Raw genomic sequence first — 25,859 nt, 5'->3', positions numbered from 1 at the left:
TGCCCACAGCAGTAACCTGCCCAGTAGCACATCTTTTGTTGGCTTCCTTCCCTGTCTCAGCTCCCCGCCCATGGCTTGACTGACACCCTCGGGGATTACCTCCCAAATGAACCATGTGGCTCCTGCACCTCGTAGAGAAATGAGTCTTGAGCAGAATTTTTATCACTAACAGCAAGCTATTGAGAGTATTCTTTCTATACTTATTAGCTTCTATTTGTAGGTCTCTGGGCTTTCAAACAAACAAACATCAACAAAAAAATACACAGCAATCTGCTGCAATGAAGCAATCCTAACTTGTAAAATTCTCTAGGCACACTCATCCTGGGATGTCAAGCTGCCTTCCCTGGCCTGTCTGAGACAGGTTTCAGAAAGGTCCTTACAGGAACACAGCTTCACACTCTACTCTGCCTCACTCTATAAATGTGGGCTTCCTGCTAAAGAAACAGATTTAAAAATTCATCATTGCTCAATCAGTTCTTTTTTTCCTTCTTAGAAGAATCTCTCTCTCTCTGTCTCTGTCTCTCTCTCCATACACATACACACACACACACAGAGCTGAGTCGGCTTTCCTAAGTAGCCGGGAAATGCTTAGAGGAGAGAATGATAGGCTTACCTTGGGAGAGGCACTGGTTGGCCAAGGCAACCTGACCAGAATGCAGGTAGAGGTTGAGTCGTGTGAAAATGCTCACCAGGGAGGGGATGGTGATGAAGCAGTAGGCAACACAGGCCTAGAAGGATAGGAAGAAACACAGTGGGTGATGTAAGCAGTATCATCATGGCAGACTGTCCTCCTGCTTTCATCTATCACAGATTTTCAAGCAAAAAACTCTTAAATTAACGAATCTCCTCATTCTGAGTCCCAATTTTCTCCTCTTCCCTCTGCATCATACTCCAGAGGTCTCTTTGGGAGGAGGGGGATGGGCAAATAAGGAGCTTAAGGATGTAAGAAAAATAAATCCTCATCTGTCATCCCAAGAAGTAAATAGGTAACACCTGACATTGACTGAGAAGCCGGCTCTTAAACCAATTACTTAAAAATATGGGAGTAATTAGAAAAAGAAATTGCTCAAAAAGGTTTTGAGGTGGTCGGCTCTGAGAAAAGATGTATGAGGTCAGAGCAGGGATGGAATGCTTATTTTTCACTGTCCTCTTTTTGGTCTGATTCCATTTTTTTAGAACACAGATATGGGGACGCCTGGGTGGCTCAGTGGGCTAAGCATGTGCCTTTGGCTCAGGTCATGATCTCAGGGTCCTGGGATCGAGCCCCACATTAGGCTCCCTCTGCTCAGTGGGGAGTCTGCTTCTCCCTCTCCCTCTTTACCACCTCTCATGCTCATGCTCTCACTCTCTCTATATATATATCTCTCAAATAAATAAAATCTTTAAAAAATTTTTAAAAAACACAGATATGTATTGCTTTGATAAAAAGACCTTCCAGTTACAGGCTCAAACCAGAGATAATTCGGCTGGCAAAAAACTGCAATCCACCTCCCAACCTCCTCTCCACAACATGGAGATCATCATTTCTTTTGAAAATATTAAGTGATTAGTCCATAGATACTCAAGGAAAAACTAATCTGGAAAATCAATACTGAACACCCTGAGGACATCTTTGTCTTTTTCTGGGAAAATCAACTTTAGAAACTTGCAAATGAAGCAACTCAACTGGAGTTCAAAGTCTGGGAGTCTTATCTCTAGAACATACCCGGACAAAGGCAGCCGTCTTTCTGGAATGATTTCCTTTCATTACTTTTCTTGTTTCCATTGCCAACCGGTTTACACTCTGAAATTATTAATTAAAACAAAACAAAACCAGTAATTATGAAATGATGGCTGCCTCAGATTAATTTCTTCCATAGAGAAGTCAGTAAGAATGAGCTATGTAGGGCCAAGACTGGTTAGCACCGAACCCTGAAATGCCATGGGGTCATCAGGCCTGATTCAGTCTCAGCCTTGAGGAAACATCTCCAATGGGAAAGAACAAAAGGCACTCACTGAGTTAGTCATGCCTATCAACTGGCATTGTGAATGGCCATTTTCTGGTTTAATGAATAGCCAAGGTTCACTTGATTTCCCGGAACCCCACATACTAAGCTTGAGATCTTAGGGATCCTAAGAGAAACCTCCAAACCTGAGAGCAGACCCCACAATTCAGCTATGCAATACTAACATGAACCAAAGGAACAGAAATAATAGCTACCATATCACACAGCATACAGGCGCTGCTCTAAGAGCTGGACATTCATCAGCTCACTTTATCCCCACAACCCTACAAGCTAGGCACTGTTATCTCCACCGAATTAGAAAGGGGATCTCTACCTCCCCCAAAATTAGAGAGGGGGTCTCTACTTCCCCTCAAATTAAAGGAGAGGTTTCTACCTCCCCCTGAATTAGAGGAGGTCTCTACCTTAAATTCAGTAATGCCACAAAACCTGCTAACCAGCAAACAAATATATGAAAAGGCTGCTCTCTCCTTGAATTTACACAAAGCAATTAAAGAGCCTTGGGTAATCTTTCCACAAATATGAGAAGTTCGGACCTAGGGTTCCCAAACTGTGTACCGTGACATCCTCGAAGGCTGTAGCAAACTCATGGGGGCACAATTTTCTGAGGGGAACAAAGCAATGTTCAATTGTTGAACACCATGGAAAGCACTGGCATGAGGGAGCTCATGGATTCAACACCAGATTGCATCCTGTTTCTCCCAGCGATGTACTATCTTTGTGAAACTGGGTTTTCAGTAGCTGCTCTGATAAAAAGCAAGTAGTGTGCAAAAAAAAATCAATGTGAGGAAAGAAAAATCAATGTAGAACAGGATATGAGGGTAGTAATGCCAATCTGATGCTAAGGTTTGAGAAGTGGTGCAGTGCCCAACAGGTACACACACTTATTAGTAATTAGGATTATTTAAGAATAAAAATATGTATTTTTCTCTTGATCCACATACGCTACTTCTAAGAGCTAGCCAGTTGTGAAGGCATAAATACTTAAGTTCTTTCAGTCTACCTTCTTAATGAACTGAAATGTTACTTCTTTCTTTTGGCCTGGGGGCACCATGAAAAGCTACCAAGATCCAACAATGTTGGGACTCTGGTTAAGCTAGAAGAGCCATAGGTTAATATTTCTAGGACTAATCAGTGCAACCCACTTAGCTGCTGGCATTCAGGAATGAGAATATGCTAATATCAGAGAAAAAGAGGTAAAAAAAAAAATCCAAAGACTTAAGCAAAGCTGCAGATTTGATTCATCTTTGAGAAACCACCTTTTTATACCCTAAAGAATATGAGTGTTACAGGGCTACAAGAATCCCAGATTAAACTCCATGCCTGGAACTAAATATTTATTGAGAAAAGAAACAAATAAATGACAATCCTTACGTGAATCAATTGCACAAGAACAGGTTCCAGGTTGCAAAACATTGACCTAGCCTCAACATAAAAACTTAGCTGTTGTTCAAAGTCACGGCCAAAGGAAACCTAGAAGGAAAAATAAGATGCAGAGAATGTTATCTCTAGGCACCTGTGAGCACACACCATTACAGAGTTTCCCTGAGGTTTGTAGGGTAGGGAAAGTGCTGTGATGACAAGTCGCCAAAAATCCCACTGATATACATGGGTGGAAATGCCAAGGGTATACAAGCATACACACATGCGCACACGCTGTAATATGCTCCAATTAGACTTTACATGACTTCAGCACAGAACTGAAATATTACCATTACTACCTCATCTTTATGACATGAGCACTGGAGTAGAACATAAAAAGACCAAAGGGTATAGAACAGAATCTCAGAATGTAAATCGGATTTCCCAGGCTAGAAGGAAACCACTGGAAAGGAAATAATGGAATTTTGTGTGTCAGCTGTGGCCTTTTCACAGGACGTAAATTTGGTTATTGGGAGCCATTTGTCAGAAGGATTTCCCTAATAAGAGCCACACCTTTCTGCTTTCTGTTGCAGAGTCCAACCTCAGCAACTTACTGGTGCCTGCAGGAGCCATAGGTGGAAGTTTCTCCATCAGTAAAAATCCCCTCTTCTCCAATTTCTTCAAATTTATGAACAGCTGGTTAGTAGGACAAACCTTACTGTTACAGCAAACATTTTTGCTCAGAGGAGGCTTAACATTGCTATTTCCATTATAGCTATCAGGTTTCACATCTTATTTCCTCATTTTCTTTTCCATTCTAACTCGGAGCCTTTCAGACAAAGCCATAAAAGGATAAAATACCACCTGATCAGCTTATAAATCAAGGGCAAGGAGAGTCACCTGGTAAAAGTTTCATTTCCTAACATGGCAACTGAAAGGTTAATTCTGATTTTGCATCAAAATGGATCATGTTACCTACAGAGTCAGGCCAATGATGACACTGAACCCTCTTGTTGAACAAGTCACATTTTCAGGATCATTTTCATAATGATCTAAGTTATTTTCATCTTGGTCAGCTTTTGTCTTGACATTTGTATTAAAACAGATACTGACAGCAGTTGCTGTTTCAGCTCTGGGCACAGAAAATGAAAGGTGGTTCTGGCTAGGATGGTGCAGTGAGGTTGTTCCCAGAGAAGGTGGCAATAATCCCTCCCACGCTGTGTCCCGCTCTGTCCCTGTGGACTCTTCCCATCTGGGATGGAGTCTACCTCCCCCCTCTCCAAAGCAGTGACTGCTCTGATCAACAGAATGCAGCAGGATGCGGCCCTGGTCACTGTGGGACTGCTGAATTTGGGTCTTAAAAGGCCCTGCAGCTTCTGTCCACACCTTACCACGTAAAAGATGGATAATGGTAGAACAGCAGAAAGCGTCCATGCTGGTGAGAAATGCCCCAGCAGCCAGCACCAAGACCCCAGATGCGTTAAGTCAGGCTCTCCTGGATCCCATGGCCCAGATCCTGGTACACGGAGCACCCCGGCTAAACAGCCAACCCAAAGGATTGTTAAGAATTACTAAAGGGACGCCTGGGTGGCTCAGTCAGCTGAGCATCTGTCTTCGGCTCAGATCATGATCCCAGAGTCCCAGGATCAAGCCCCGCATCGGGTTCCCTGATCAGCAGAGCACCTGCTTCCCCCTCTGCTTCTTACCCTGCTTGTGCTCTCTCAAATAAATAAATAAAATCTTAAAAAAAAAAAAAAGAATAAAAACACTGCTATTTAAAGCTGCTACAAAAATAAATAAAATAAAATAAAATAAAATAAAATAAAATAAAATAAAATAAAATAAAATAAAATAAAATAAAATAAAATAAAAAAGCTGCTACATTTTGGGGTGAGTTGTTATGCAGCAATTTTGTCTCCCCCAAACCGAAATATCCTCTTCACCATCATCATCTGATGAGCAGCACATGGGCAAACGTCTCCCAGGCCTGACCAGTCAGTGTGTTCCTTTCCCGTCACTGCAGCATGTCGTTTAGAGATGAGGTGGTGATAAAAATTAATCTAGAGACTCAATCCCAGGACTTCTGATGGAGCCCTTCCTGCTGGGCTGCAACTCTGGAAGGCATGGGAACCCAGAATATTCAGGGGAGTGAGCCTGCCAGGGAGGACACGGGGAGAGCAGAACCCTGAGCCAAAGGCGCACAGCCGGCAGGACCTGATGATACCATGGAGGTCCCCAGGCCAGCTGCTCCTTCAGGGAGCTCCATTCCTGGACTTTGTGTCACATGAGCCAGTAAGTCCCTCATCCAGCCCTCCCCCTCCCTTTTTTTTATTCCTTAGGCCAGTTTGTCTTGGCTCTCTTTGCCCCCAAGGGAGTGCTGGCTAATGTAAGATACTTTCTAATTTCATCTTATCTTAATAAAAATGAAAAGCACCAGGGAACATAACATTAACTGCTTTCACTGGAGTTAAAGACCAACAATTACATCACATTTCCAAGTGCCCTGAAACTTCTCCCCCCAATACTTACCATTTTTATAAATCCATTAATCAAATATGCCAGCAATCTTTTCTCATCCTCAAGAGTGAGTGCACTAAAATCAATAATTGTACATAATTAACATTGAGGTAATAAATGAAAGTTTCTAAAAAATATATGAGAAGTAAGCAATTTAACAGGTAAGAACATTTTGCATTTTCCAGATTTAAAACACTCTCAACAGTCTGTTTCTTCTGATGAAAATATATCATCTAAATGAACATAATTTAAATGTGTTTCTCTTCTCAAAGACAATGTTTTTCAAGACATATTTGTTAATAGCAAAGGAGAAGGAAGCTTGCTTTTCTTTGGAAACTGGAAAACAACTTCAAATTTTGTATTTCAGAGAAATTTTGTTCAACATTTTGGGATAAAAGATTTCACACATGCAGTGAAGTTGAATTTTACAACGAACACCTCAATATCCACCACTAGGATCCTACCACCATCATTTTACAGTTTTTGCTTTATCACATAACTATCTGCTTCCCTCTCCACCCATCAACCCAGCTCATTTTGGGGAGGCATCTTAAAAGTAAATTACAGATCACGATTGCCTCTATTTAATAGCAATATTAATACAAATATAAATACGAAAATGTCAACATCCTTAAGCTTCAATTACACATGTGAAAGCCTATTAATAGTTCCCCAAATTTATCTTTAATTTTTTTATAAAGATTTTATTTATTTGAGAGAGGGAGCACATGGGAAGGAGCAGAGGGAGAGAGAGGGGGACAAGCAGACTCCACGCTGAGCATGAAGCCTGACTCAGGGCTCAATCCCAGGACCCTGAGATCATGACTTCAGCCAAAACAAAGAGTCGGATGCTTAATCTACTGAGCTACCCAGGCGCTCCCCAGATTTATCTTTAAAAATAACTTGAGACTAGAGAAAACAGGAGCCAAGTTTTTTGTGTGTTGGTTTGTCCTAGGAGAAAGTAAATACTGCCAAAGACTGTACATCATTCACTAACAAAGCAATGTCCCTTTCAGTCTTTGAGACTCCGTGTCCTAGCCCCTGTTGTAGCTGGGTACAACCATATGACATTTCTGGCCAATGGGATACGAGGACAAGTAAGGGGGAGCCCTCCAAGTTTTCTCCCAGAAACAAAGCTGCTGTCCATCAAAGCCCAGAGGCTATACTTGGACATATTTGAGGCAAACCAGCTTCCCCTAGGAAGACAAGGACAATACCCCAGGGGGATGGCCAAGCAATGAGACAGAAGGAACCTGGATGGTGCTCTAAAGTAGGGCTACCCTACCTCAACCTTCTGGTCTCACACCTTTAGCAAGAGAGAAATTAACTTTCTATTTTACAAAGCTAAAACCCAGGAGCCTACTAATATAGGTGCCTTTCTGGATAGGTTTTGTGCCTTTATTTCTATTTTTTCAAACTAAAACTAAAAAAGTCTATCAGTTCCCGGTATTATGAAGAGTCTTGAAATTTCTATTTTTATAACTAGTCATGAGGTTGACAACATAAGATCCATGAAAATAAAGATTCCAAAATTCAAGAAAAAAGAGAAAAGAAATTAAATTCATCTTGTTGATGGTTAAGTTCCAAAACTGTTTTCTCAATTCTTGTAACATTTTCCAGTGAATCAAGCTGCTGTGATTCTTTGGGGACTAAAGTTCCAGGCACAAATAAGCAGGAACTGCTTCAAATACAATCAGATGGAAACATGGACCAAAAAAAAAAAAAAAAAAAAACCTAGAAAGCAAATGAGTGATAATTTGGCCTTTGACCCAGAGGTAAGAAGGCCAATGCACAAGACTGAGCCTCAAGTCTACTGAACACCTAGAGCCCCTCATGTAAGGAATATAAGCCGTTTCATTTGAATTTCAAATAACTGGCTAATAATGAGAAAAAAATGTTAAAGGCTATAATACTGGATGAGTGAACTCATTATTATCCTTTCTGCTGTTCTCAAATCTCCAGGAGACATGGAGCTTGAGTTCACTTGGATGAAATCAACCTTTTCCTCTCAACAGAAATCCCTGTGTAAAAACATCTGCCATCTCAGGGTGCCTAGCTGGCATAGTCGGTTGAGGGTCTCTTGGTTTCGGCTCAGGTCATGATCTCAGGGCTGTGGGATGGAGCCTCACATCAGGCTCTGTGCTCAGCATGGAGTCTGCTCCCCCCTCTCCCCACTCGGTCTCCCTTTTTCAAATAAATCAATCTATCTTTACAAAAAAGAAAAATCTGCCATCTCATTCTCAGAAGGTTACTACCCTCAGCCTCTCTCTTCTCCTGGACTAGAATGTCCTCATTAGCAAGAATTTTTATAGACCCCATAAAATAATATTATCCACAGTGGCAGCTTAAAGCAGTAATTCCCCAATGCACTATTATGTGGTATTAAGACCCAGTCCACGTTATGTTTCAGCCCGAAGCGTGGCTTACTTCACAGAGTCATGCATGGTCTTGCAGACGTGCAAAAGGGCATTCAGAATGACAGGATCCTTTGTAGGCTCTTGCTGATGCCTACAAGACATTTAAAGACAACAGTAAAAGCTATGTCCACTCACAGCATTGAAGGTGCAGACTGAGTTTCTTCTCTATCACATACCTTTGAAAAATGCAAATTAGTTGGCACTGAACATGTAATAGGCAATGTTCTGGCTTTTCTCTTAATTCTTCTTTCAATAACAAGTATGTTTTTCCGCATGTATTATAACTTCTAAAATCACAGTAAATCCTCAAAATCATGGTAAAGCTGCTGCATTTCCTCAGCCAGGCAAACCTTTTTTTTTTTTCTTTTCTTTCTAAAGCAGCCTACAACCTCTCTACAATTGTGTTAAGTGCCAGGCAAAATTATTAATTTGGCTTTTTAAATAATATAGAAGGATATGGTCTTATAACAAATCTTTATGTAAGTAAAGGAGGTATATTCGTTCCAAGCATATTGAATTAATCTTTTAGAAAGAACAACACAAAGAAAGCTTAAAACATAAATTATTCAAGCAACATCTAATGTTGCTTTTTCCAAACTGGGGTTATTCAAGTTTCATCTTAACACATTTTATTTTACCATATCTATACATTTAATATTTAAGGCGACTTTAACTTTTTTAAATTTAACTTTGTCCTAAAAAAAAAGACCCATGAAAACTAATTATATATTATCTAATATACTTTATATATTATCTAATTATATATTATCTAATTAAACTAATTATATATTATCTAATATACTTTAAATATACAACTTTTAAAATCAAAATCTCACTTCCACGCGCCACCTAAAATTATTTCAAGTACCGCCAGCAGTAGGTGGTTTGGGGAAATGCAGATTCAGTCCAAAGGAAAGCAACTCAATTCAAAAACTGATGACAAATCTAAACACTGAGGGTGGAAAGCTTTCTGGCTCTGCGACCTTGACAAGTATAACTTTATTTTTATCTTTTAAAACACTACTCTCTAAGTAGTTCATTAACAGATTGCTCCTTCCAAAAACACATCAGAATACCAGTAGGTGATGGCCAGGCTCCAGCTAATACTGACTTCGTCTTCTTAAGCACTAATTACAAACTTTTATCATGACTTCTCCTTTTAATGTGAATTTCCTCTCCATGTTATTTTATTTTTTCTCCATGTTATTTTAGATGTTAAATACATACATATCATTAGGCCTCAGAATGCACAAAGTGATTCTCATTTGCAATGTTTCACAAGGTCATCAGGAATCCAAGCTCCCCAGTTATTCCATGTTACACTTACTTGATAAAAACTTCCATGATGCATTTGCAAACCTCCACCCGCACACTCTCTTTTTGGAACATGTCCAGAAATGGCAAAAATTTTTCCTAAAAATAATAATAATTAAAAAAGCAGTCTACATGCGATCTGCACAAGTTACTGGAAGGAATTTGTGGGTCTCTTTTTCTTTGAAGGTTAAAGCAGAGAAAGAGGGGAGCCTGGGTGACTCAGCCAGGTTTAGCATCTGCCTTCAGTTCAGGACATGATCTGAGGGTTCTAGGATGAAGCCCCACATCAGGCTTCCTACTCAGTGAGGAGTCTGCACCTCCCTCTCTCTTTGCCCCTCCCGCTGCTCATGCTCTCCACACCCCAATCAAATCAATCAATCAATCAATCAATCAATCTTTAAAACAACAACAACAAAGCAGAGAAAGAGTCATTCATCTCTGTGAAGCAGGTAGATCAGTTGAGGACTTAGCCACAGATGAGGCAGGTAGTAGTGTTAAAAAACACTTACCAGGTCTGGGGCCAGTTAACATTCTGGGAACCATATAGGCAAGCTTTCCCAGGTAACCAAACACAAAGTGAGCTTCTGTCTTTTTTTATGATTGTATTGACTAGAGAAAGAAGAGCCAGGAGTTCAGAGTGACCTCCACATTCTGACTCGACATTTGCTAAATGTGCCCATCTATCACAAGCAGGGATTGTAACTTCCCAGCAACGTCGTGAAAATGGTACAAGGCAATGCACATGGACTGCCAGCACAGGGCTTGGAGTATGGCAAATGTCCAAAAAAAAATAAGAGGTTCTATTTTTAAAATAAACAAAAACTAAATGCAGTGCTATTAGTGCATATGAACCCTAAAGAGGAAGAGGTGGCAGGGAAGAGAATCCCCTACGTCTGTACTTGCCCAGGGCAATGCAGCAGACCTAAAGGGGGCATTGTGGGATATTTTAAAATCTCCGAGACACATAAAAAACATTTTCAACTCCACCTGACACCGAGATGATTAGCTCGACGTATTTCATAGTTTCAACATTAGATTGCATGTGTGATAGAAGGCAAGTGTCATATGAAAATCAACATAGAAGAAGACATAAGAAGAGGATGTCCAGTCAGACTCTAGGGTTTGAGAAGCTGTGTGGTGCTCAAAGAGGGGCACACATTCGTGAAAGAAAGAAAAGAAAGAAAGAAAGATAACATTTTTCTCTCAGAAAATGGGTACTGGGTACTAAATTTTCAAACACTGATTGTTATGCTATAAATACTGAAGTTGTTAAAACCTAACTACTTTCTAAAAGAACTGTTAAGTATTTCTTTCAGCCTGGGACACCATGAAAACATGACTGGGACACTAAGCGGACCTCTGGCTCAGACACAAATTTCCAAAGGTAATTAAGGAATGTTACTTACCACCGAGAAAAGAACGGAGAAATCATGGAAGTGCGCGATCACTTTCTTAATTATTGACTGAAGCTGCAAATCCAAACAGAAAACACATCTTTTTAAAATAAAACTTGGATTTTTTTTTAAGATTTTATTTTTAAGTGATCTCTACACCCAACATAGGGATCAACATCACAACCCTAAGATCCAGAGTCAAACGCTCTACTGACCGTGCCAGCCAGGCGCTCCAAAGGTTGGAATAGTTTTAAAAGAGAACCTTCTTTCATAATGTGAAATTACAATTACAATAAGGGACATCTGGATGACTCAGGAGCAGGAGATTTCTGGGGGTGGGTTAGAGCTTGTCTCTGGCTGAGTTTGCCCATCATCTCACTCTGTGGTCTTGGGGAAGCCACTCCTCAGCCTCCTCTTCCATAAAATGGAGAGCAAAACCATATCTTGCTCACCTTGAGAGTTAAATGGGATAGTTCATGTAAAGTGCTTATAGAGGTATAGTGTCTCTCCTTGGAAAGCTATTAAAAATCAACTATGAATATTCAAGTGGGTGGGTGGGGAAATAACTTCCTTATTTATTTATTTTATTTTATTTATTTATTCATGAGAGACATAGAGAGAGAGAGAGAGAGAGAGAGAGAGAGAGGCAGAGACACAGAAGGAAAAGCAGGCCCCCTGCGGAGAGCCTGATGTGGGTTTCGGTCCCAGGACCCTGGGATCACACCCTAAGCCAAAGGCAGATGCTCAATGACTGAGCCACCCAGACATCCCAAAATAACTTCTTTAAAGGGCCACAGAATCATAACTACTCAGTGTGGGTTCTGCAGCTCAAAAGCAGCCACAGGGAGCATGTAAGCAAATGGGTGTGGCTGGTTCCAGTAAAACTTTATTCACACTAACAAGTGGTGCGCTATATTACATATAGTCTGTGGGTCATACTTCATAGAACCCCATTCTAGCCTATAAGGACCCTGTGTTTCTTGACTCCTGCGGAGAGACAATGAATGGAGTCTGCTAGTGGAGTCAGAGGCCACATCAATGGCTACCCGAGGTGGCACAATCTGTAAGGTAGGCCCCAGATAGTCAGGTTATGATGTCTAGCACCCCTCCCCCTGAGATGAACACAGTCCCACTGACAGGGAGAACTACGGAGGTGCTTTTCCTTAAGAAAAATATACACCTCTGCCCCTGGTAATTGTCAAAAAGAGAAAATTTACTGACAGGTACTGTTGTTTATACTAAAAAAACACTGCTGTTTAAGCCATTTGTTTAAATCACTTCAGACCAGGGGGTTCACAACTCATATGGGCAGCTATCCGGAATGCAGGCTGACCCTTGGGGTATCTTTCATAAGTTGTTTCTAGCTATGACAGAGTGGTATACTGTAATTATTCCTTCTCTCTTAGGAATGGACTACATTAGAATTATTATGTTTAAAGTCTTCAATTAAATGGAGTCAAGGTCTTACTAAATGTTCCTCAACCAAAATTCTAATGCCTTTCAGTCTTCATTTGCATCCAAAATCTTATAGATCCACAAAGGATGACCCATCTCCTCTACACGCTTTATCCACTCAGTGATGCTTACCGAGAGCCTACTGTGCATGACTATATGTTGTTTTCATCACCCCTAGAAAAATGTCAGGTAGTCAGTGGCTACTCAATAAATTATGATGATGAAGTATTTTAATTAGCAAATGGTGAAAACACTCTTACCAAAATGTTAGAATTCTAACCTTCTTATAAGAACCTGTAATTAATTTTCTTATACTAAGTGAAGCTAGAAATTGATCACAGGCAATAAGTGCCAGAATATCATATTATTAAATAAAAAATAAAAATAAAATCTTAATTAGGTTGAGGTTACTTGACAGTAAATGAACCTTCGCTGGATTCTGTATTGGACGAGGGAAAAATCTGCCATCAAGGACATTACTGAATCCACCGACAAAACTACAATGCGGACTGTGGAGTACACAATAAGAAAATGTTAATGTTAAATTCCCTGGAGTCGATAACCAAACTGTGGTTACATGGAGAATGTCCTTATTCTTAGGAAATACTCACTGAATTCTTCAGAGGCAAAGTAGCATGACGTATGCAACTTGACACTCACATGTATGCATGTGTGTGTGTACACATAATGATAAAGCCAACATGGAACATGGTCACAGTTGGGGAATCTGAGTAAAAAATAATGGAAGTTCTCTGAGCTATTCTTTCAATTTTCCAATAAGCTTGTCTTTATTTCCAAATAAAAAGTTAGTTTAACCGGAAAACATATGCCCTTTACTTACTGGTGCCAATCAACTCTGTCAGGGCATCCCATATCACATCTCATGCAATCCTCACAACCAGTCTGAGCATAGGGCTATTACCCACATTTGACAGGTGAGAAAACTGACGTATAAAAAGGTTAAGTAACTGAGCAAAGGGCATATGGCGAAAATATGGTAGAGCTAGGATTAAACCCAGGATTATCTGACCCTACAGCCTGACTCATGCAACATGCCTATGTGATTCAACACAATCAAATTCCTAACTGTGGAAATGAGAAAAGCAAATCTGTTACCTGAGGGTAGGAGTCTTCAAAGGCACGATCTGGAGTCATGTGCTTGATGACATCAGCCAGAACGGTATTCACCTCTCGTTTCTAAGTATGGAAAATAAATCTGTATTAAGACACTGAAAGGCAGTCACTGACTACTTTTCTGGGGGAAAGGACTAATATTTTCAGAATATATCACATATCTTCCAGGAAATAGTTTCAAATCGTCTGCTGGAAATAACTTAAAAGGAGAAATCTCACTTCTTTCACAGCCCTGAAAAGTAACTACTTCTGTACCAGGTCAGAACTAAACTATTATTCTCGGGGACTCTGGGTGGCTCAGTGGTTGAGCGCCTGCCTTTGGCTCAGGGTGTGATCCCAGGGTCCTGGGTTCAAGTTCTGCATCAAGCTCCCTACAGGGAGCCTGCTTCTCCCTCTGCCTATGTCTCTGCCTCTCTCTGTGTGTCTCTCATGAATAAATAAATCTTAAAAAAATTTTTTTTTTTTTAAAGAAATCTTTTTAAAAAAAGGTTCTGGGCTGTCCCTGCCTTCTCTGAGTGCTGGTAAAATCAGCCATGCCACTTTCTCCCTGCCTGTCCCTGGCCGCTCCCCAAGCACTGGCAGGAGCAGCAAGGCACTGTGGGAAGTGCAGAGACTCAGCCCCTACAAGCTGAGTGTCTTCGAGGTCCACCTGTGCTTCTGTCGTTGTCTGTATTGGAGGTCAGCCAGCCACAGTCCAAATCTAGCCCTGTGCCTGTTTTTACATAGCCCATGAGCTAAAAACAATTTCTATGTTCAAACCAAAAGGATAGTAATATTTCATGACAAAAATTATATGAGATGCAAATTTCAGTGTGCATCAAGTTCATTCAAATACACAGCTGTCCTCACTTATATATTGTCTGTGGCTGTTTTCATGCTACAATGACAGAGTCGGATACTTATGGCAGAGATCATGTGGTCCACAAAGCATCAAACATTTACTATTGGCTCTCCACAGAAAAGGTAGGCTGACCCTCGGTCCTTATAACAGGAATAGTGAAGCCTCCTGGCAGGGTCTCTATGAGGTTGCATAGTCGACAGGTAAAGTGCCTGGTATTTGTGATTCAAATACTTTGAATCACAAATATGTGTTACCTAAATAGTTGCCATCATGTTCACTTTCTTGCTTGATGCTCATTAAACTCCCTGGCAGGGACAGGTTTATCCCCATTTTACAGATGAGGATGTGGAGGCTCAGAGAAGTTAAGTGACCTAGCCAGGGTCATGCAGCTTAAAAAAATAAAATATCTGACAATGGTACTGAGAGGAACCAGAGCTCCTTGGAGAAACAGCTGAGGCTGAATCTGGAATTAGAAATATGCCAGGGATATTAAAAAAAAAAAAAAGAAATATGCCAGGGAGCCTGCAACATCTTATAACAGAAAGCAAGGAAGGCAAACAGTATGGTGAACATGTCAGAAGAACTCAGGAGCCAGCCTGAAAAGGCATCCACTGTGCAAAGAAGGGACAAATGAGCATCAGTAAGAATAATGTAATTCAAGTATATTTAAATCCACGCGTTCCTAAAGATACCAACAACTGCTCCTCACTGGTCACCTTTGGGGATCCTAAGGAATCCAATCCTTATTCTAAAACTAGGAAAGGAAAAGAAAAAAATCCAGCAGCAATCCTGCCTTTTCTTTGCAAACTGTCCTGCAGGGTAACCAAACAGCCAAGATGAAATTTTCTCTTTCTACAAGTATCCTAGATAATGAACAAAGAAGAGTTGATTATAATTTCAAATATTGTCATTTTGCAGCCCCTAAGAAACTGTGAGATGCAATGAACTTTGGTGGCTGCCCATGTTATAGAGAGACAGCCACATACCATCATCTTTCCAGGAGAAGTGCTCAACTACCACCCACGGTGCCAAGAAATTGAATCTGAAGCTGATTAAGTCTCCAGAACTAACTGCTATTGGCAGAACTAACAACAGAAGAGCACCATCAGCAGATGCAACTAGCCAGTCAAGACTGGGAAACTCTACAGGACAAATGACCCAATTTCTTCAACGAATAAATCACAGATGGAGAGTGGAGGGAGAGAATTTATAGTTTAAAAGAACTCTAAGAAGTCTACTGCAATGTATAGACTTTATTTTAATCATGATTGAACAATAAACTCTAAAAAAAAAAGTTTCAAGATGACTGGGGAAATCTGAACACTGATTTTTAATGATATTAAAAACAGTATTAATTTTTTTTTTTTTTAGTTAGAATAAGCTATTAGGGCTTGGTTTCAGAAAAGGGAATCTTACACTTTACATATATGTGCTGGGAACTGGCAAGTGAAGACACCATGTTTGTGGTTTGCTTTCAGAATAACTCAGGGGTGGTGAGAAGTGGTAAAGATATAAATGAAACAAGATTTGTCATGAGTTAATCACTTCTGGGTGATGAGTTCAAGGGATTTTGTATGTTTGAAATTTCCAAAACAAAGCATAAAACTAAAATTGGACCAAAGAAACAAAATCTACAGATTAGCACTTACATAATGCTTAAAATGAGACTAAAGCCAATCTACCGAGTTAAAGGCCAGGATGGTGGCTGCCTTCAACTTCCGAAGGTTGGGGACTGTGACTGGGAGCAGGATTCAGGGCACTTGGGGGAGTTATTCCCTACTTTTTGATCTGGACCATGATCACACAGGTGTACTTCCTCAAGACTCATTAGGCAGCAAACTTACAATATATGCATTTTTCTGCATGTATGCTATATACTTCACTTTTTAAAACCTGATGAAAATAAACATTCTGACAATAGGATAGCAAAGACATTAGCAGCTGGCAGAACTAGGTTCAAATCCTACTATACTTCCCAAACTGAGGTTCTAGTCTGGGCACAGGAAAAGAAGTACCTTTGCTTAGAAAGAAATTATACACAAGTCAAATATGTGTACGAAGTGCTACTGACTGGACCCCCAGGGAGAGTCACAACGTGCTTTAGCATATGAGCACCTAAGGTATCCTATGGTGAAAAAAAACTACTTCACTTGGTGTAATGAACCATTTCCCCAATTTACATGTAAGCGTGGAATACTTTTGTTGTAGTGTACCTATTAACACTCCACTACTCTATAACATAAAAGATGTGACTCTGGGATGCCTGAGTGGCTCAGCAGTTGAGCGTCTGTCTTTGGCTCAGGATGTGATCCCTGGGTCCTGGGATCGAGTCCCACATCATGCTCCCCCTGGGGAGCCTGCTTCTCCCTCTGCCTGTGTCTCTGCCTCTCTCTCTCTCTGTCTCTCATGAATAAATAAACACAGTCTTTAAAAAAAAAAAAAGTTGTGATTTTTATAAATTAAGGACAATTACCATTGTAAAATGCTAAATGCCTCACTCAGCCTTATACATTATCATAAACATGAATAAAAACATAACTCTTCCAAAAACAATACTGCAGGCCACACATACCGTGAAATGCTTGCAGGTGTACTCCACCCACACTTCAGCACAGTTAATGTAGTCCTACAGAGAAAAAACAAAAATGTCTTTACAATAAGACCACGGTTGACCCTATGGTGAAAGCTCATCAGGTACAAATCCCTTCAAGGGCTCTGACAATTAAAAGAGGTAAGTGATAGGAATTTCAAGACTGGTTGGTTCTTCCACAGAAAAGTCTAGCCCACTGATATATTTTACCCTCAGAAGCGAGTTATCGAAATACAGAAGTTGCTTGAAACCAATTAGACTCTCATTTCAGAATTGCTACTTGGGCCAAGATAGAAATCTGAGAACAATCGAAAGGCAGTAGAGATAAAAGTCACAAGTCAGGGCCACATCTCAGTAGAGAAACTGAGGGTGGATCCAGCTGAACACCAGAATTCAATGTGATTTTTGCATTTTCTGAGGAAAAAAAAAAAAGGCCTCCTACTTTAGAAAAATAAACCATTTTTCGGATAGAGGGATGACATATACATTGTAAAAAGGTTAAGAAAGCACTGAAGATCTTAGGTAAGAAATTATGTGTTAGATTCAAGTAGCTGGGGAAGGGCCCAAAGAGAGACTATAAGCTGGTCACGGAAATGGCAGGGAGCATCTAGTATGGCCACCTACCCTGGAAATCACTTGGGTGGGGGTAAAAAGTGCTAGAGGAAAAATACAGTCTGCCAGTGCATCTCTCCTGTTCCTACACTTTAAGGAAAAGAAAGAAGAAATGGGGAGGGAAGAAAATAGTTATCTCATTCACACAAGACAAGCCAGGAACATGTGACAGTCTGGCAAGCTGAGAAGGCTGTGTGAAGTTAGAGACTGAAGAAAACAATTAATGTGGCCCTTTGAGGCCTTTGAAGGTTGCACACAGAGGCACCACAGGCCAGGAGGCTTTGGATTTACATATCCCCAAAAAGCTGTTTAGTTAGCCGGTCAGAGTTTGGTTAAACAGGATTTTGACAGCTTAAGTTTAGCGAGGGTTTTGCTAAACTTAACTCAGGTATGTGATTTGCTAAATGAGTTCCTGATTTTTCTACATCAGGCCAGATATTCTCAATATACTATTGCAAATGTGGTGATAACTAAGGGGTTTATCACTGAACTCACTCTAGTATTTCCTTCTTTGGTAAATGATTGTGTCAAACGTTACATACCCATATTCCGTTATTTGCTGAATTTCGAGATGTTTGTGTCCAAAATCCCTATGTTAAAAATCCTAGCCCCACAGTGTGATGGCATTAGGAGGTGAGCCTTTGGGAAGTGATAGGGTCACGAGAGTGGAGCCCTCATGAATGGGATAAATGCCCTGATAAAAGGGACCCCAGAGATCCCACTCACCCTCTCTCTGCCGAGGGAAGAAGAAAAGCCAGCCTTCTGCAACCCAGAAGAGGGCCCTTCACCACAATTTGACCATGCTATCACCCTGAAATCAGACTTGTAGACTAACTACAAGAGATGTATTTCTGCTGTCTGTAGGCCACCTAGTGTACGGTGTTCTGTTATAGCAGCCGAACTAAGACATGTTGCTAGCAAAAGAGGAAGAGTGTGAGGTGTGATGAAGTCTGCCCAGCTGGTCCTTCAGCCAAAGACAGGCATTTACCCAAGTGGCAGCCACAAAATTTGCTGGTGTGTTACCTACAAGGATGGTGAGACCTGAAACCCAAACCTCCAAGACTATGGCTATCACTACATGCATTCAGCACCTAATACCAGTTGGTCCATTTTTCTAAGACTCCCTGACCTGAGGAGAGGAAAGAGGCCCCAGATATCTCTGTTCAGGGGACAACAGTTCAAGCGACAAAGCTAATTACAGGCTTGACTGCTGATCTTCCACTTAGGAATATCCTACTAAGTTGATATTTTCAAATCCAAATACAATAGACAGCTGCACTTTGGATGCTGTTTGCAAAATCAGAGGTCTTTCGAGATTTCAAATATTTGTCATTTTACACTTTTAGTGCACACTGAGGTCTCAAGAATTAGACATAATTAGGATATAATAACCAAAGAAACAAATCTTTAGAGCTATCAGTTCTCCACTATAGGTTAACAAAACACAATTTAAAAAGTATTATTTCTTTAAAAAAGGAAAAAAAAGACTATCTGGGTGGCTCAGTGGTGGGCACCTGCCTTCAGCTTAGGGCATGATCCCAATCTCCTGGGATGGAGCCCCACATCAGGCTCCCTGCAAGGAGCCTGCTTCTCAGTCTACCTTTGTCTCTGCCTCTCTCTGTGTGTTTCACATGAATAAATAAATAAAATTTAAAAAAAAAAAAGAAGAAGAAAAGAAACCCAGATGTATGGTTAGTCAAAAGATAATTTTTTGAAGGTAAGGACATACTGCATACTTGGACTAAAGGGAGTCTGTCGACTTAAGGTCTGACTGGTCACCTACCTGTGGATTCTTCAATTTAGTGATGACTTTCCAAGCTTCATTGAGAATCTGGAGTCGATCACCCTCAGGAGGGTCAGCCAAGGCTAAGTTTAACCCCAATGAGCGAAAAAGAAGATGCTAAGAGAAAGAGCGAACCATTACAATCCTGGGGATTTTAAATCAGAGTACCTCAAGGCTTAGAGGAAAAGACTGTTAACACTGAGCTTGTCTCAGGGCTAATCTTCCAATGACCTTTCTGAAGTTCTACCTCCGGCCTCCATGCAAGTCAAACCAAGCTTCTCATAACAAAGTTCTGCTCTGATTCGTGGGCCCTAACATTCTGCTGGGCAGAGAGTTTCATAAATAACAAGTGAAGATATATTTTTAAAGATGGGAGACGGAGTCTTTCCTAAATGCTTTGCAATGAGCCAATTCGACAGATTTAGGACTTGCTGGCAGCAATGACACATGTCTAACAATCCCAATCACAAACTCATCTTCCATCATGCTCTTCAGAAACAGAGCCTATTTTTCCTGTTGGCCCAAGCTGCCCCCAACAAAGGACTATCTCCCTTGAGAGCTATCAGGTAAGCAGCACCTATCTGTTCTTCCACTGAGCATTTGGTCAAGAACCTACCTTGGGGAAACCCGACTCATCACACTCTTTAATCATGCCAATGAAATCCATGGACCTTGTGGCGATGAACTCGGCCCGGAAAGCTGACATCACAGAATTCAACAGCAAGGCACTATAAGACACACATGCTCCCCGTAAGCAGAGCTTCCCCTTAACAAAGTCACTTTAAGTATGTATGTTTCTGGGAAGGATGGATGAAAGCTCTTTAATGGTAAGGTTGGAAAAAATTTTTTTAAAGGCTGGAGGGGGGCAGCCCAGGTGGCTCAGCAGTTTAGCACCGCCTTCAGGCCAGGGCGTGATCCTGGAGACCCAGGATCGAGTCCCACATCGGGCTCCCTGCATGGAGTCTGCTTCTCCCTCTACCTGTGTCTCTGCCTCTCTCTCTCTCTCTCTCTCTCTCTCTCTCTCTCTGTCTCTCATGAATAAATAAATAAAATATTTTTAAAAAATAATAAAAATAAACTAAAAAATTAAAATAAAATAAAAGGCTGGAGGAAAAAGGCAATCTCCAGAGACCAACATGAAGTTTTATATATATTTGGAACTTGATAAACATTGAATTGACTGCATGAATGGGTAGATGGCTGGCTGGATTGTTGGACAGCAAGCAATCAACTCCATTTAAACAGACATAAACTGAGCCTTTGATAGGTTGGTGTGCTGATAAAACTAAACATTAAGTAATAATATTGATCCAAGCTGCAAATATATAAAATATATATCTCCATCTCTTACAAAAAGCACTGTTCTAGGACCTAGGAACACCTACCACAGAAGGAGAGCGGAGGGGAAGCCTCCTGTGCCTGGAAGACAGGAAGATGGAGTTTATTTTGACCCTAACACTTACTACAGCCCCATGAGGAAATAACTGTTATTAAACCCACTTTATGAAAAAAATTTTTTAAAATTTTAAAAACCCCACTTTACAGAGAAGACTGAGGCACAGAGAGGTCAAATAAGTGACCCCAATTCACGAAGCTAAGAAAGAGTGGAGCCAGGCATCTGAAGCCAGGAGACTGGACTCTGGTTTCCTGATCTCTGTGCCATCCTGTCGCTCTGCTGGGTCTTCTTGTCCATGTGAGTATGCCAGGTTCAAAAACAAACAAACAAAAACCCAACCGGCTCCACTTCCAAACCCATGCTTTATGAATTTTAAAATACTGGGCACCTGATCTTAGGGTTGTGAGTTCAAGCACCACACTGAGCTCCGTGCCTGATTAAAAAAAAAAATTGTTTTAATAAATAAAAAATAAAAATAAGTCAAAAAAATAAAATACTTACTTGTTTCCTAGTTTCTTGCATCTCTCCATCATCTCAGTCAGCAGAGCCTAATTAAAAATAATTACAATGAAAATCATCAGGTTGGAGAATCTAAAACATTTCTCGAAGATGGGGAGTCAGGGGCAGGTGTAGGGGACAGAATTCACCTTTACAGTATTTAGTATAACAGAGAAGAGCCGAAGCCCAGCATCAGGCATACCTGGGTTCAAATTCAGTCTCTCCACCTAGGAGACCTTTGGCCAGTCACCTGACTTCCTGGTTTCCTCACCCTTCGGCAGAGGATGCAAGTCGTACATCCCACATGCACTATTACTACAGGACAGTGAGGTACCTACTGCGCTCCTGGCACCAATGAGAACGGAAGTGACTTTGCTCCTTAACTCTCCCACGACACCCTCACATCTCTCCCCATTTCACTGAGAATTTGCGAGTGCCCACCAGGCACAGTGAGATCCACTTCGTGATCTCACCTCTACAGCCACCCACGAGGCAGGCTGTCTCTATTCTCCAACTGCACAGGTGAGAAACCGAGCCACGGAGCAATGATGTACTTGGACCAAGGTGACACGGCAAGCCACCACAGGCCAGACATGACGCAGGCAATCTGGCATCAAAGGCTACGCTCTTCATCACATTTCCTCCCAATGAATTTTGAAGCATATGTTTTCCCTGAAAGGAAGTAAATATTTTTACTCATTGGAATACCATTAATGGCTTTAGAGCTATCTTAAGACGATTAGGTATTTCTAAAAGAGCTCCTGGGCATTTTTTTGTTTTGTTTTGTTCTGTTCTGTTTTTTACAAAAATCAATGGAAGAGGTATCCTTGAGGTCAGTGGTTTGGGGAAGGTTTTGAATGGCACAGACAAGGTCAACCCTGGGACTGAAGAGCTAGTAACAGCAGCCTAGACATGGAGTGCTCGCCAGACACCGGGCAAAGCGCTATTCTTGCCTTTTCTTGTTAGCTCTTCAGAGCAGCCTTTGGAGGCCCGCCTAAGTTAGCCCCACTTCACAGAAGACAAAGTCAAAGCTCAGATACATTAAGCCACTTCCTAGTAAGTGGTGGAAATGGGATTTGTAGGAGTCTGCCTCCCCCTTTTCTTTAGTGCAACTATACCCCTTCCAGCTTGTCCTTTTGTGTCCTAGGTGTTGCCTGAATAATTAAGGTGAAAGCTGATGTGGAGGTACTGGTGCACCCCAGAACCCCGACTTCATTCGCATTTCTATCTCTGCCCCACAAACATCAGGTTGGGCCTATGATGGACTGAACTAAGTCCCCTCCAAATGTGTGTGTTCAAGCTCTAATGCCCAATGTGACCACATTTGGAGATAGGGTTGTTAGAGACGCAATTGAGAAATGAGGTCCTAAGTGGTGGGGCCCTAATCCAATGGGAATGAGGTCTTTATAAGAGGAAGAGAGACCAGGAACACATATGCTCAGAGAGAAGACCGTGTGAGGACACAGCGAGGAGACATTGGTCTGCAAGTCTCCCCAGAAACCAACCCTGTCAGCACCCTGATCTTGGACTTCTGGCCTCCATAACTGAGAAAAATCAATTTCTGTTGTTAAGTCATCCAGTCTGTTATGGCAACCTGCTGTTGCACCCAAACTCATCACTCCAATGGGGATGATTTTAAGAGGTGATTAGGTCATGAGAGTGGAGCTCTCATGAGAGGGATTAATATCCTTATTAAAGTGGCCCAGGGAGCAGCCCGGGTGGCTCAGCAGTTTAGTGTCACCTTCAGTCCAGGTCGTGATCCTGGAAACCCAGGATGGAGTCCCATGTTGGGCTTCCTGTGTGAAACCTGCTTCTCCCTCTCTCTCTGCCTGTGTCTCTGCCTCTCTCTGTGTGTGTCTCTCATGAATAAATAAATAAAATCTTTAAAAAAATAAAAATAAAGTGGCCCAGGGGTGCCTGCAAAGCTCAGTTAGTTAAGCATCTGCCTTTGGCTCAGGTCATGATCTCAGGGGCCTGGGATCGATTGGGCTCCCTGCTCTGCTTTTCCCTCTCCCTCTGCCTCCTGCTCGTGCTGGCTCTCACACTCTCTCCCTCTCAAATAAATAAAATCTTTAAAAAAAATAAAAATAGCTCAAGAAAGCTCCCTTGTGCCACATGAAGACATAGCAAAGACAGCCATCTATGGACAGGAAGTAGGCCTTCACCAGACACCAAAACTGGTATTATCTTGATCTTGCACTTCAGTTCCAAAACTGCGGGAAATAAATACTTGTTATTGATAAGCCACCCAAATTGTAGTATTTTGTTATAAGAGCCAGAATGGACCAACACCCAACCTGAGCAAATTAACACAGTTCCAAACGATTGCAGTGGTCTCATTTCTTTTGCTAGCAGGGGATTTAGACAATGGGCACATGAGCCATTTCTAGCTGCTGGAATGGGAGTTATGAGGAAAGGGTCCCCTGTTCTGAAACAGGAACTCAAGGAATTGTAGATTCCTTGTCTTTCTGCCTCCGGATGGTGCCATGTCTGGATGTGATGCCTGGCATGGCTGCAGCCACTTTGCTACCTGGAGATGACAGAAGACACATGGGCAGAACCTGCCTGGCTCATAGCCTACGAGTGTTTTGTGAGAAAAGACACTGAATTATTTTTGTAGGGCCAGTTAGGTTAGGTTCCTTGTAGTCAGAAGTATCCCAGCTGACAAAATGGCCAACACCACAAATGGCTTCCCTAAACCACTCATGGGATATTTATATTTGAAAAGTGATTCTGAAGACCGATATCCAAGTGGTTTCTGGAAAATACTGAGAAAGAGGTATCCTGTAGGATTATCACACCGACACTGCCCAACACACACAAATAATCATTCATTTAATACCTACTTTTGGAGCAACTTTCAGATAGTAACTGCTGTCTTAGGCACTGCGGACAAGGCAGTGAGAAAATCAAACAGAAAACCATGCCCTTATGTGGCTTATTCTATCATTTACATACACACACAAATAAATGAAAGCTCTTGGCCTACCACTTCTGAAAAGATAATTAGGGCAAATGCTAACATATGGACAAAACATTCTGGCCATCGAGACAAATGCTTAAAAAGTTCTCTTTCACAGGAGATGAATGCATTAAAGAAGTACCTAAACATGTAACCTTAAAAAAAAAAAAAACCTCCATCATCATATAGGAATATAGGACATACCCACAAGTGTCCAGGGAGCTAAATGATATGGATCCCAGGCACGTATGTTAGAAGTTATAATTTTTTTTTTCTGAGAAGTGACAGGATCAATTATCTTTGGCAAGAACAAGATGAACAATTCAAACCAGACTGAGATCGAACAAGCCCGTTGGCTGCCATGAACTATGAAAATGTGCAGCTCAGCATATTAGTTTGTACACACACATCAGAACTTGCAGGTTGAGATTCGGATGGCCCCCACATTTCATTTAGTCATATACCTGCTTTTTATGAAAACTGTAAAAACAGGGGCACCTCGGTGGCTCAATTGAGAGTCCAACTCTTGGTTCAGCTCATGTCGTGATCACAGGGTCATGGGATGGAGCCCCACGTCAGTCCACACTCAGCACAGTCTTCTTGAGATTCTCTATCTGCCCTTCCCTCCCCTCCTTACTCCCCTCTCAAGTAAATGAACCTTCAAGAAAATAATAAAAAAACTATAAAAATAAGAAATGCTTATTATGGAAAAAAGTTCAAACACTACTACCATATGGTGAGTAAAACATGAATGCCCTCCCTCCAAACTCCCGTTTCCATAGGGATCCCTACTGTCAACACTTTGGTGTTTATCCTCTTAGACCTTTATTTATAACTTGTGAATATATAGCTTTTGCTGTAAAAGTCCAGTTTGGGTGTTTTGGTTTTTTTTGTTTTTTGTTTTTGTTTTTGTCTTACAAAAAGACAGTTTTATCCATATTGGGCCACAATTTGTCCTTTTCACTCAAGAATCTAGCATGGGCCTCTTTCTTTCCATGTTAGTACGTACACACACACACACACACACACACACACACACACACCCCTGCCTCTTTCTTCTTAACGGCTGATGAATCCCTACCTTGCACATAACATTACTGTTCAGATTGCTCCTAATGGATAGATTTTTAAGTTTTTTTTTTTTTGAACCAATTACAGACTCATAAAAAACTGTAAAAATAATAGAGGAGGTCCTGGATACTCGTCACCCAGCTCCCCCCAGTGGTGATATCTTGTCTAACTACAGTGCATTATCAAAGCCAGGAAGTGACACTGGTATAATTATAGAATATTTTACCAGGTTTTCCATTCACACCTTATTGCAGGGGAAGAGTACATCTTTGTGACATTTCACTAATATAGATGGATTTGTATAACCGCCATTGTATTTAACTACTGGATTTTTTTAAAAAATATTTTATTTATTTATTCATGAGAGACAGAGGGAGACAGAGAGAGGCAGAGACACAGACAGAGGGAGAAGCAGGCTCCACGCAGGGACCCTGACGTGGGACTCGATCCTGGATCTCCAGGATCACGCCCTGGGCTGAAGGCAGCACTAAACCACTGAGCCACCCCGGC

General features: G+C 41.2%; 1 protein-coding gene across 4 annotated transcripts in view; it reads right to left on the bottom strand.

The window, feature by feature from the left end:
* Positions 1-25,859, bottom strand: part of VPS35L (VPS35 endosomal protein sorting factor like) — a 124,770-nt gene that overhangs the window by 47,008 nt on the left and 51,903 nt on the right. For all 4 annotated transcript variants that reach the window (XM_055340620.1, XM_055340619.1, XM_055340621.1 and 1 more), the window contains 12 exons: positions 21,320-21,366; positions 20,039-20,150; positions 19,423-19,539; positions 17,010-17,063; positions 13,579-13,659; positions 11,020-11,082; positions 9,627-9,712; positions 8,310-8,390; positions 5,895-5,958; positions 3,378-3,476; positions 1,706-1,783; positions 614-728 (listed from right to left, as the gene is read on the bottom strand). In XM_055340620.1, coding sequence (XP_055196595.1) covers positions 614-728; positions 1,706-1,783; positions 3,378-3,476; positions 5,895-5,958; positions 8,310-8,390; positions 9,627-9,712; positions 11,020-11,082; positions 13,579-13,659; positions 17,010-17,063; positions 19,423-19,539; positions 20,039-20,150; positions 21,320-21,366 — 997 coding nt within the window. The remainder of the gene's footprint in view (positions 1-613; positions 729-1,705; positions 1,784-3,377; positions 3,477-5,894; positions 5,959-8,309; positions 8,391-9,626; positions 9,713-11,019; positions 11,083-13,578; positions 13,660-17,009; positions 17,064-19,422; positions 19,540-20,038; positions 20,151-21,319; positions 21,367-25,859) is intronic.

This window comes from Nyctereutes procyonoides, unplaced genomic scaffold (assembly GCF_905146905.1).
Source record: "Nyctereutes procyonoides isolate TBG_1078 unplaced genomic scaffold, NYPRO_anot_genome, whole genome shotgun sequence".
NCBI classification, from domain to species: Eukaryota; Metazoa; Chordata; class Mammalia; order Carnivora; family Canidae; genus Nyctereutes; species Nyctereutes procyonoides.
The sequence above is the reverse complement of the archived record's forward strand: the minus strand, read 5'-3'. Positions and strand labels throughout refer to the sequence as shown.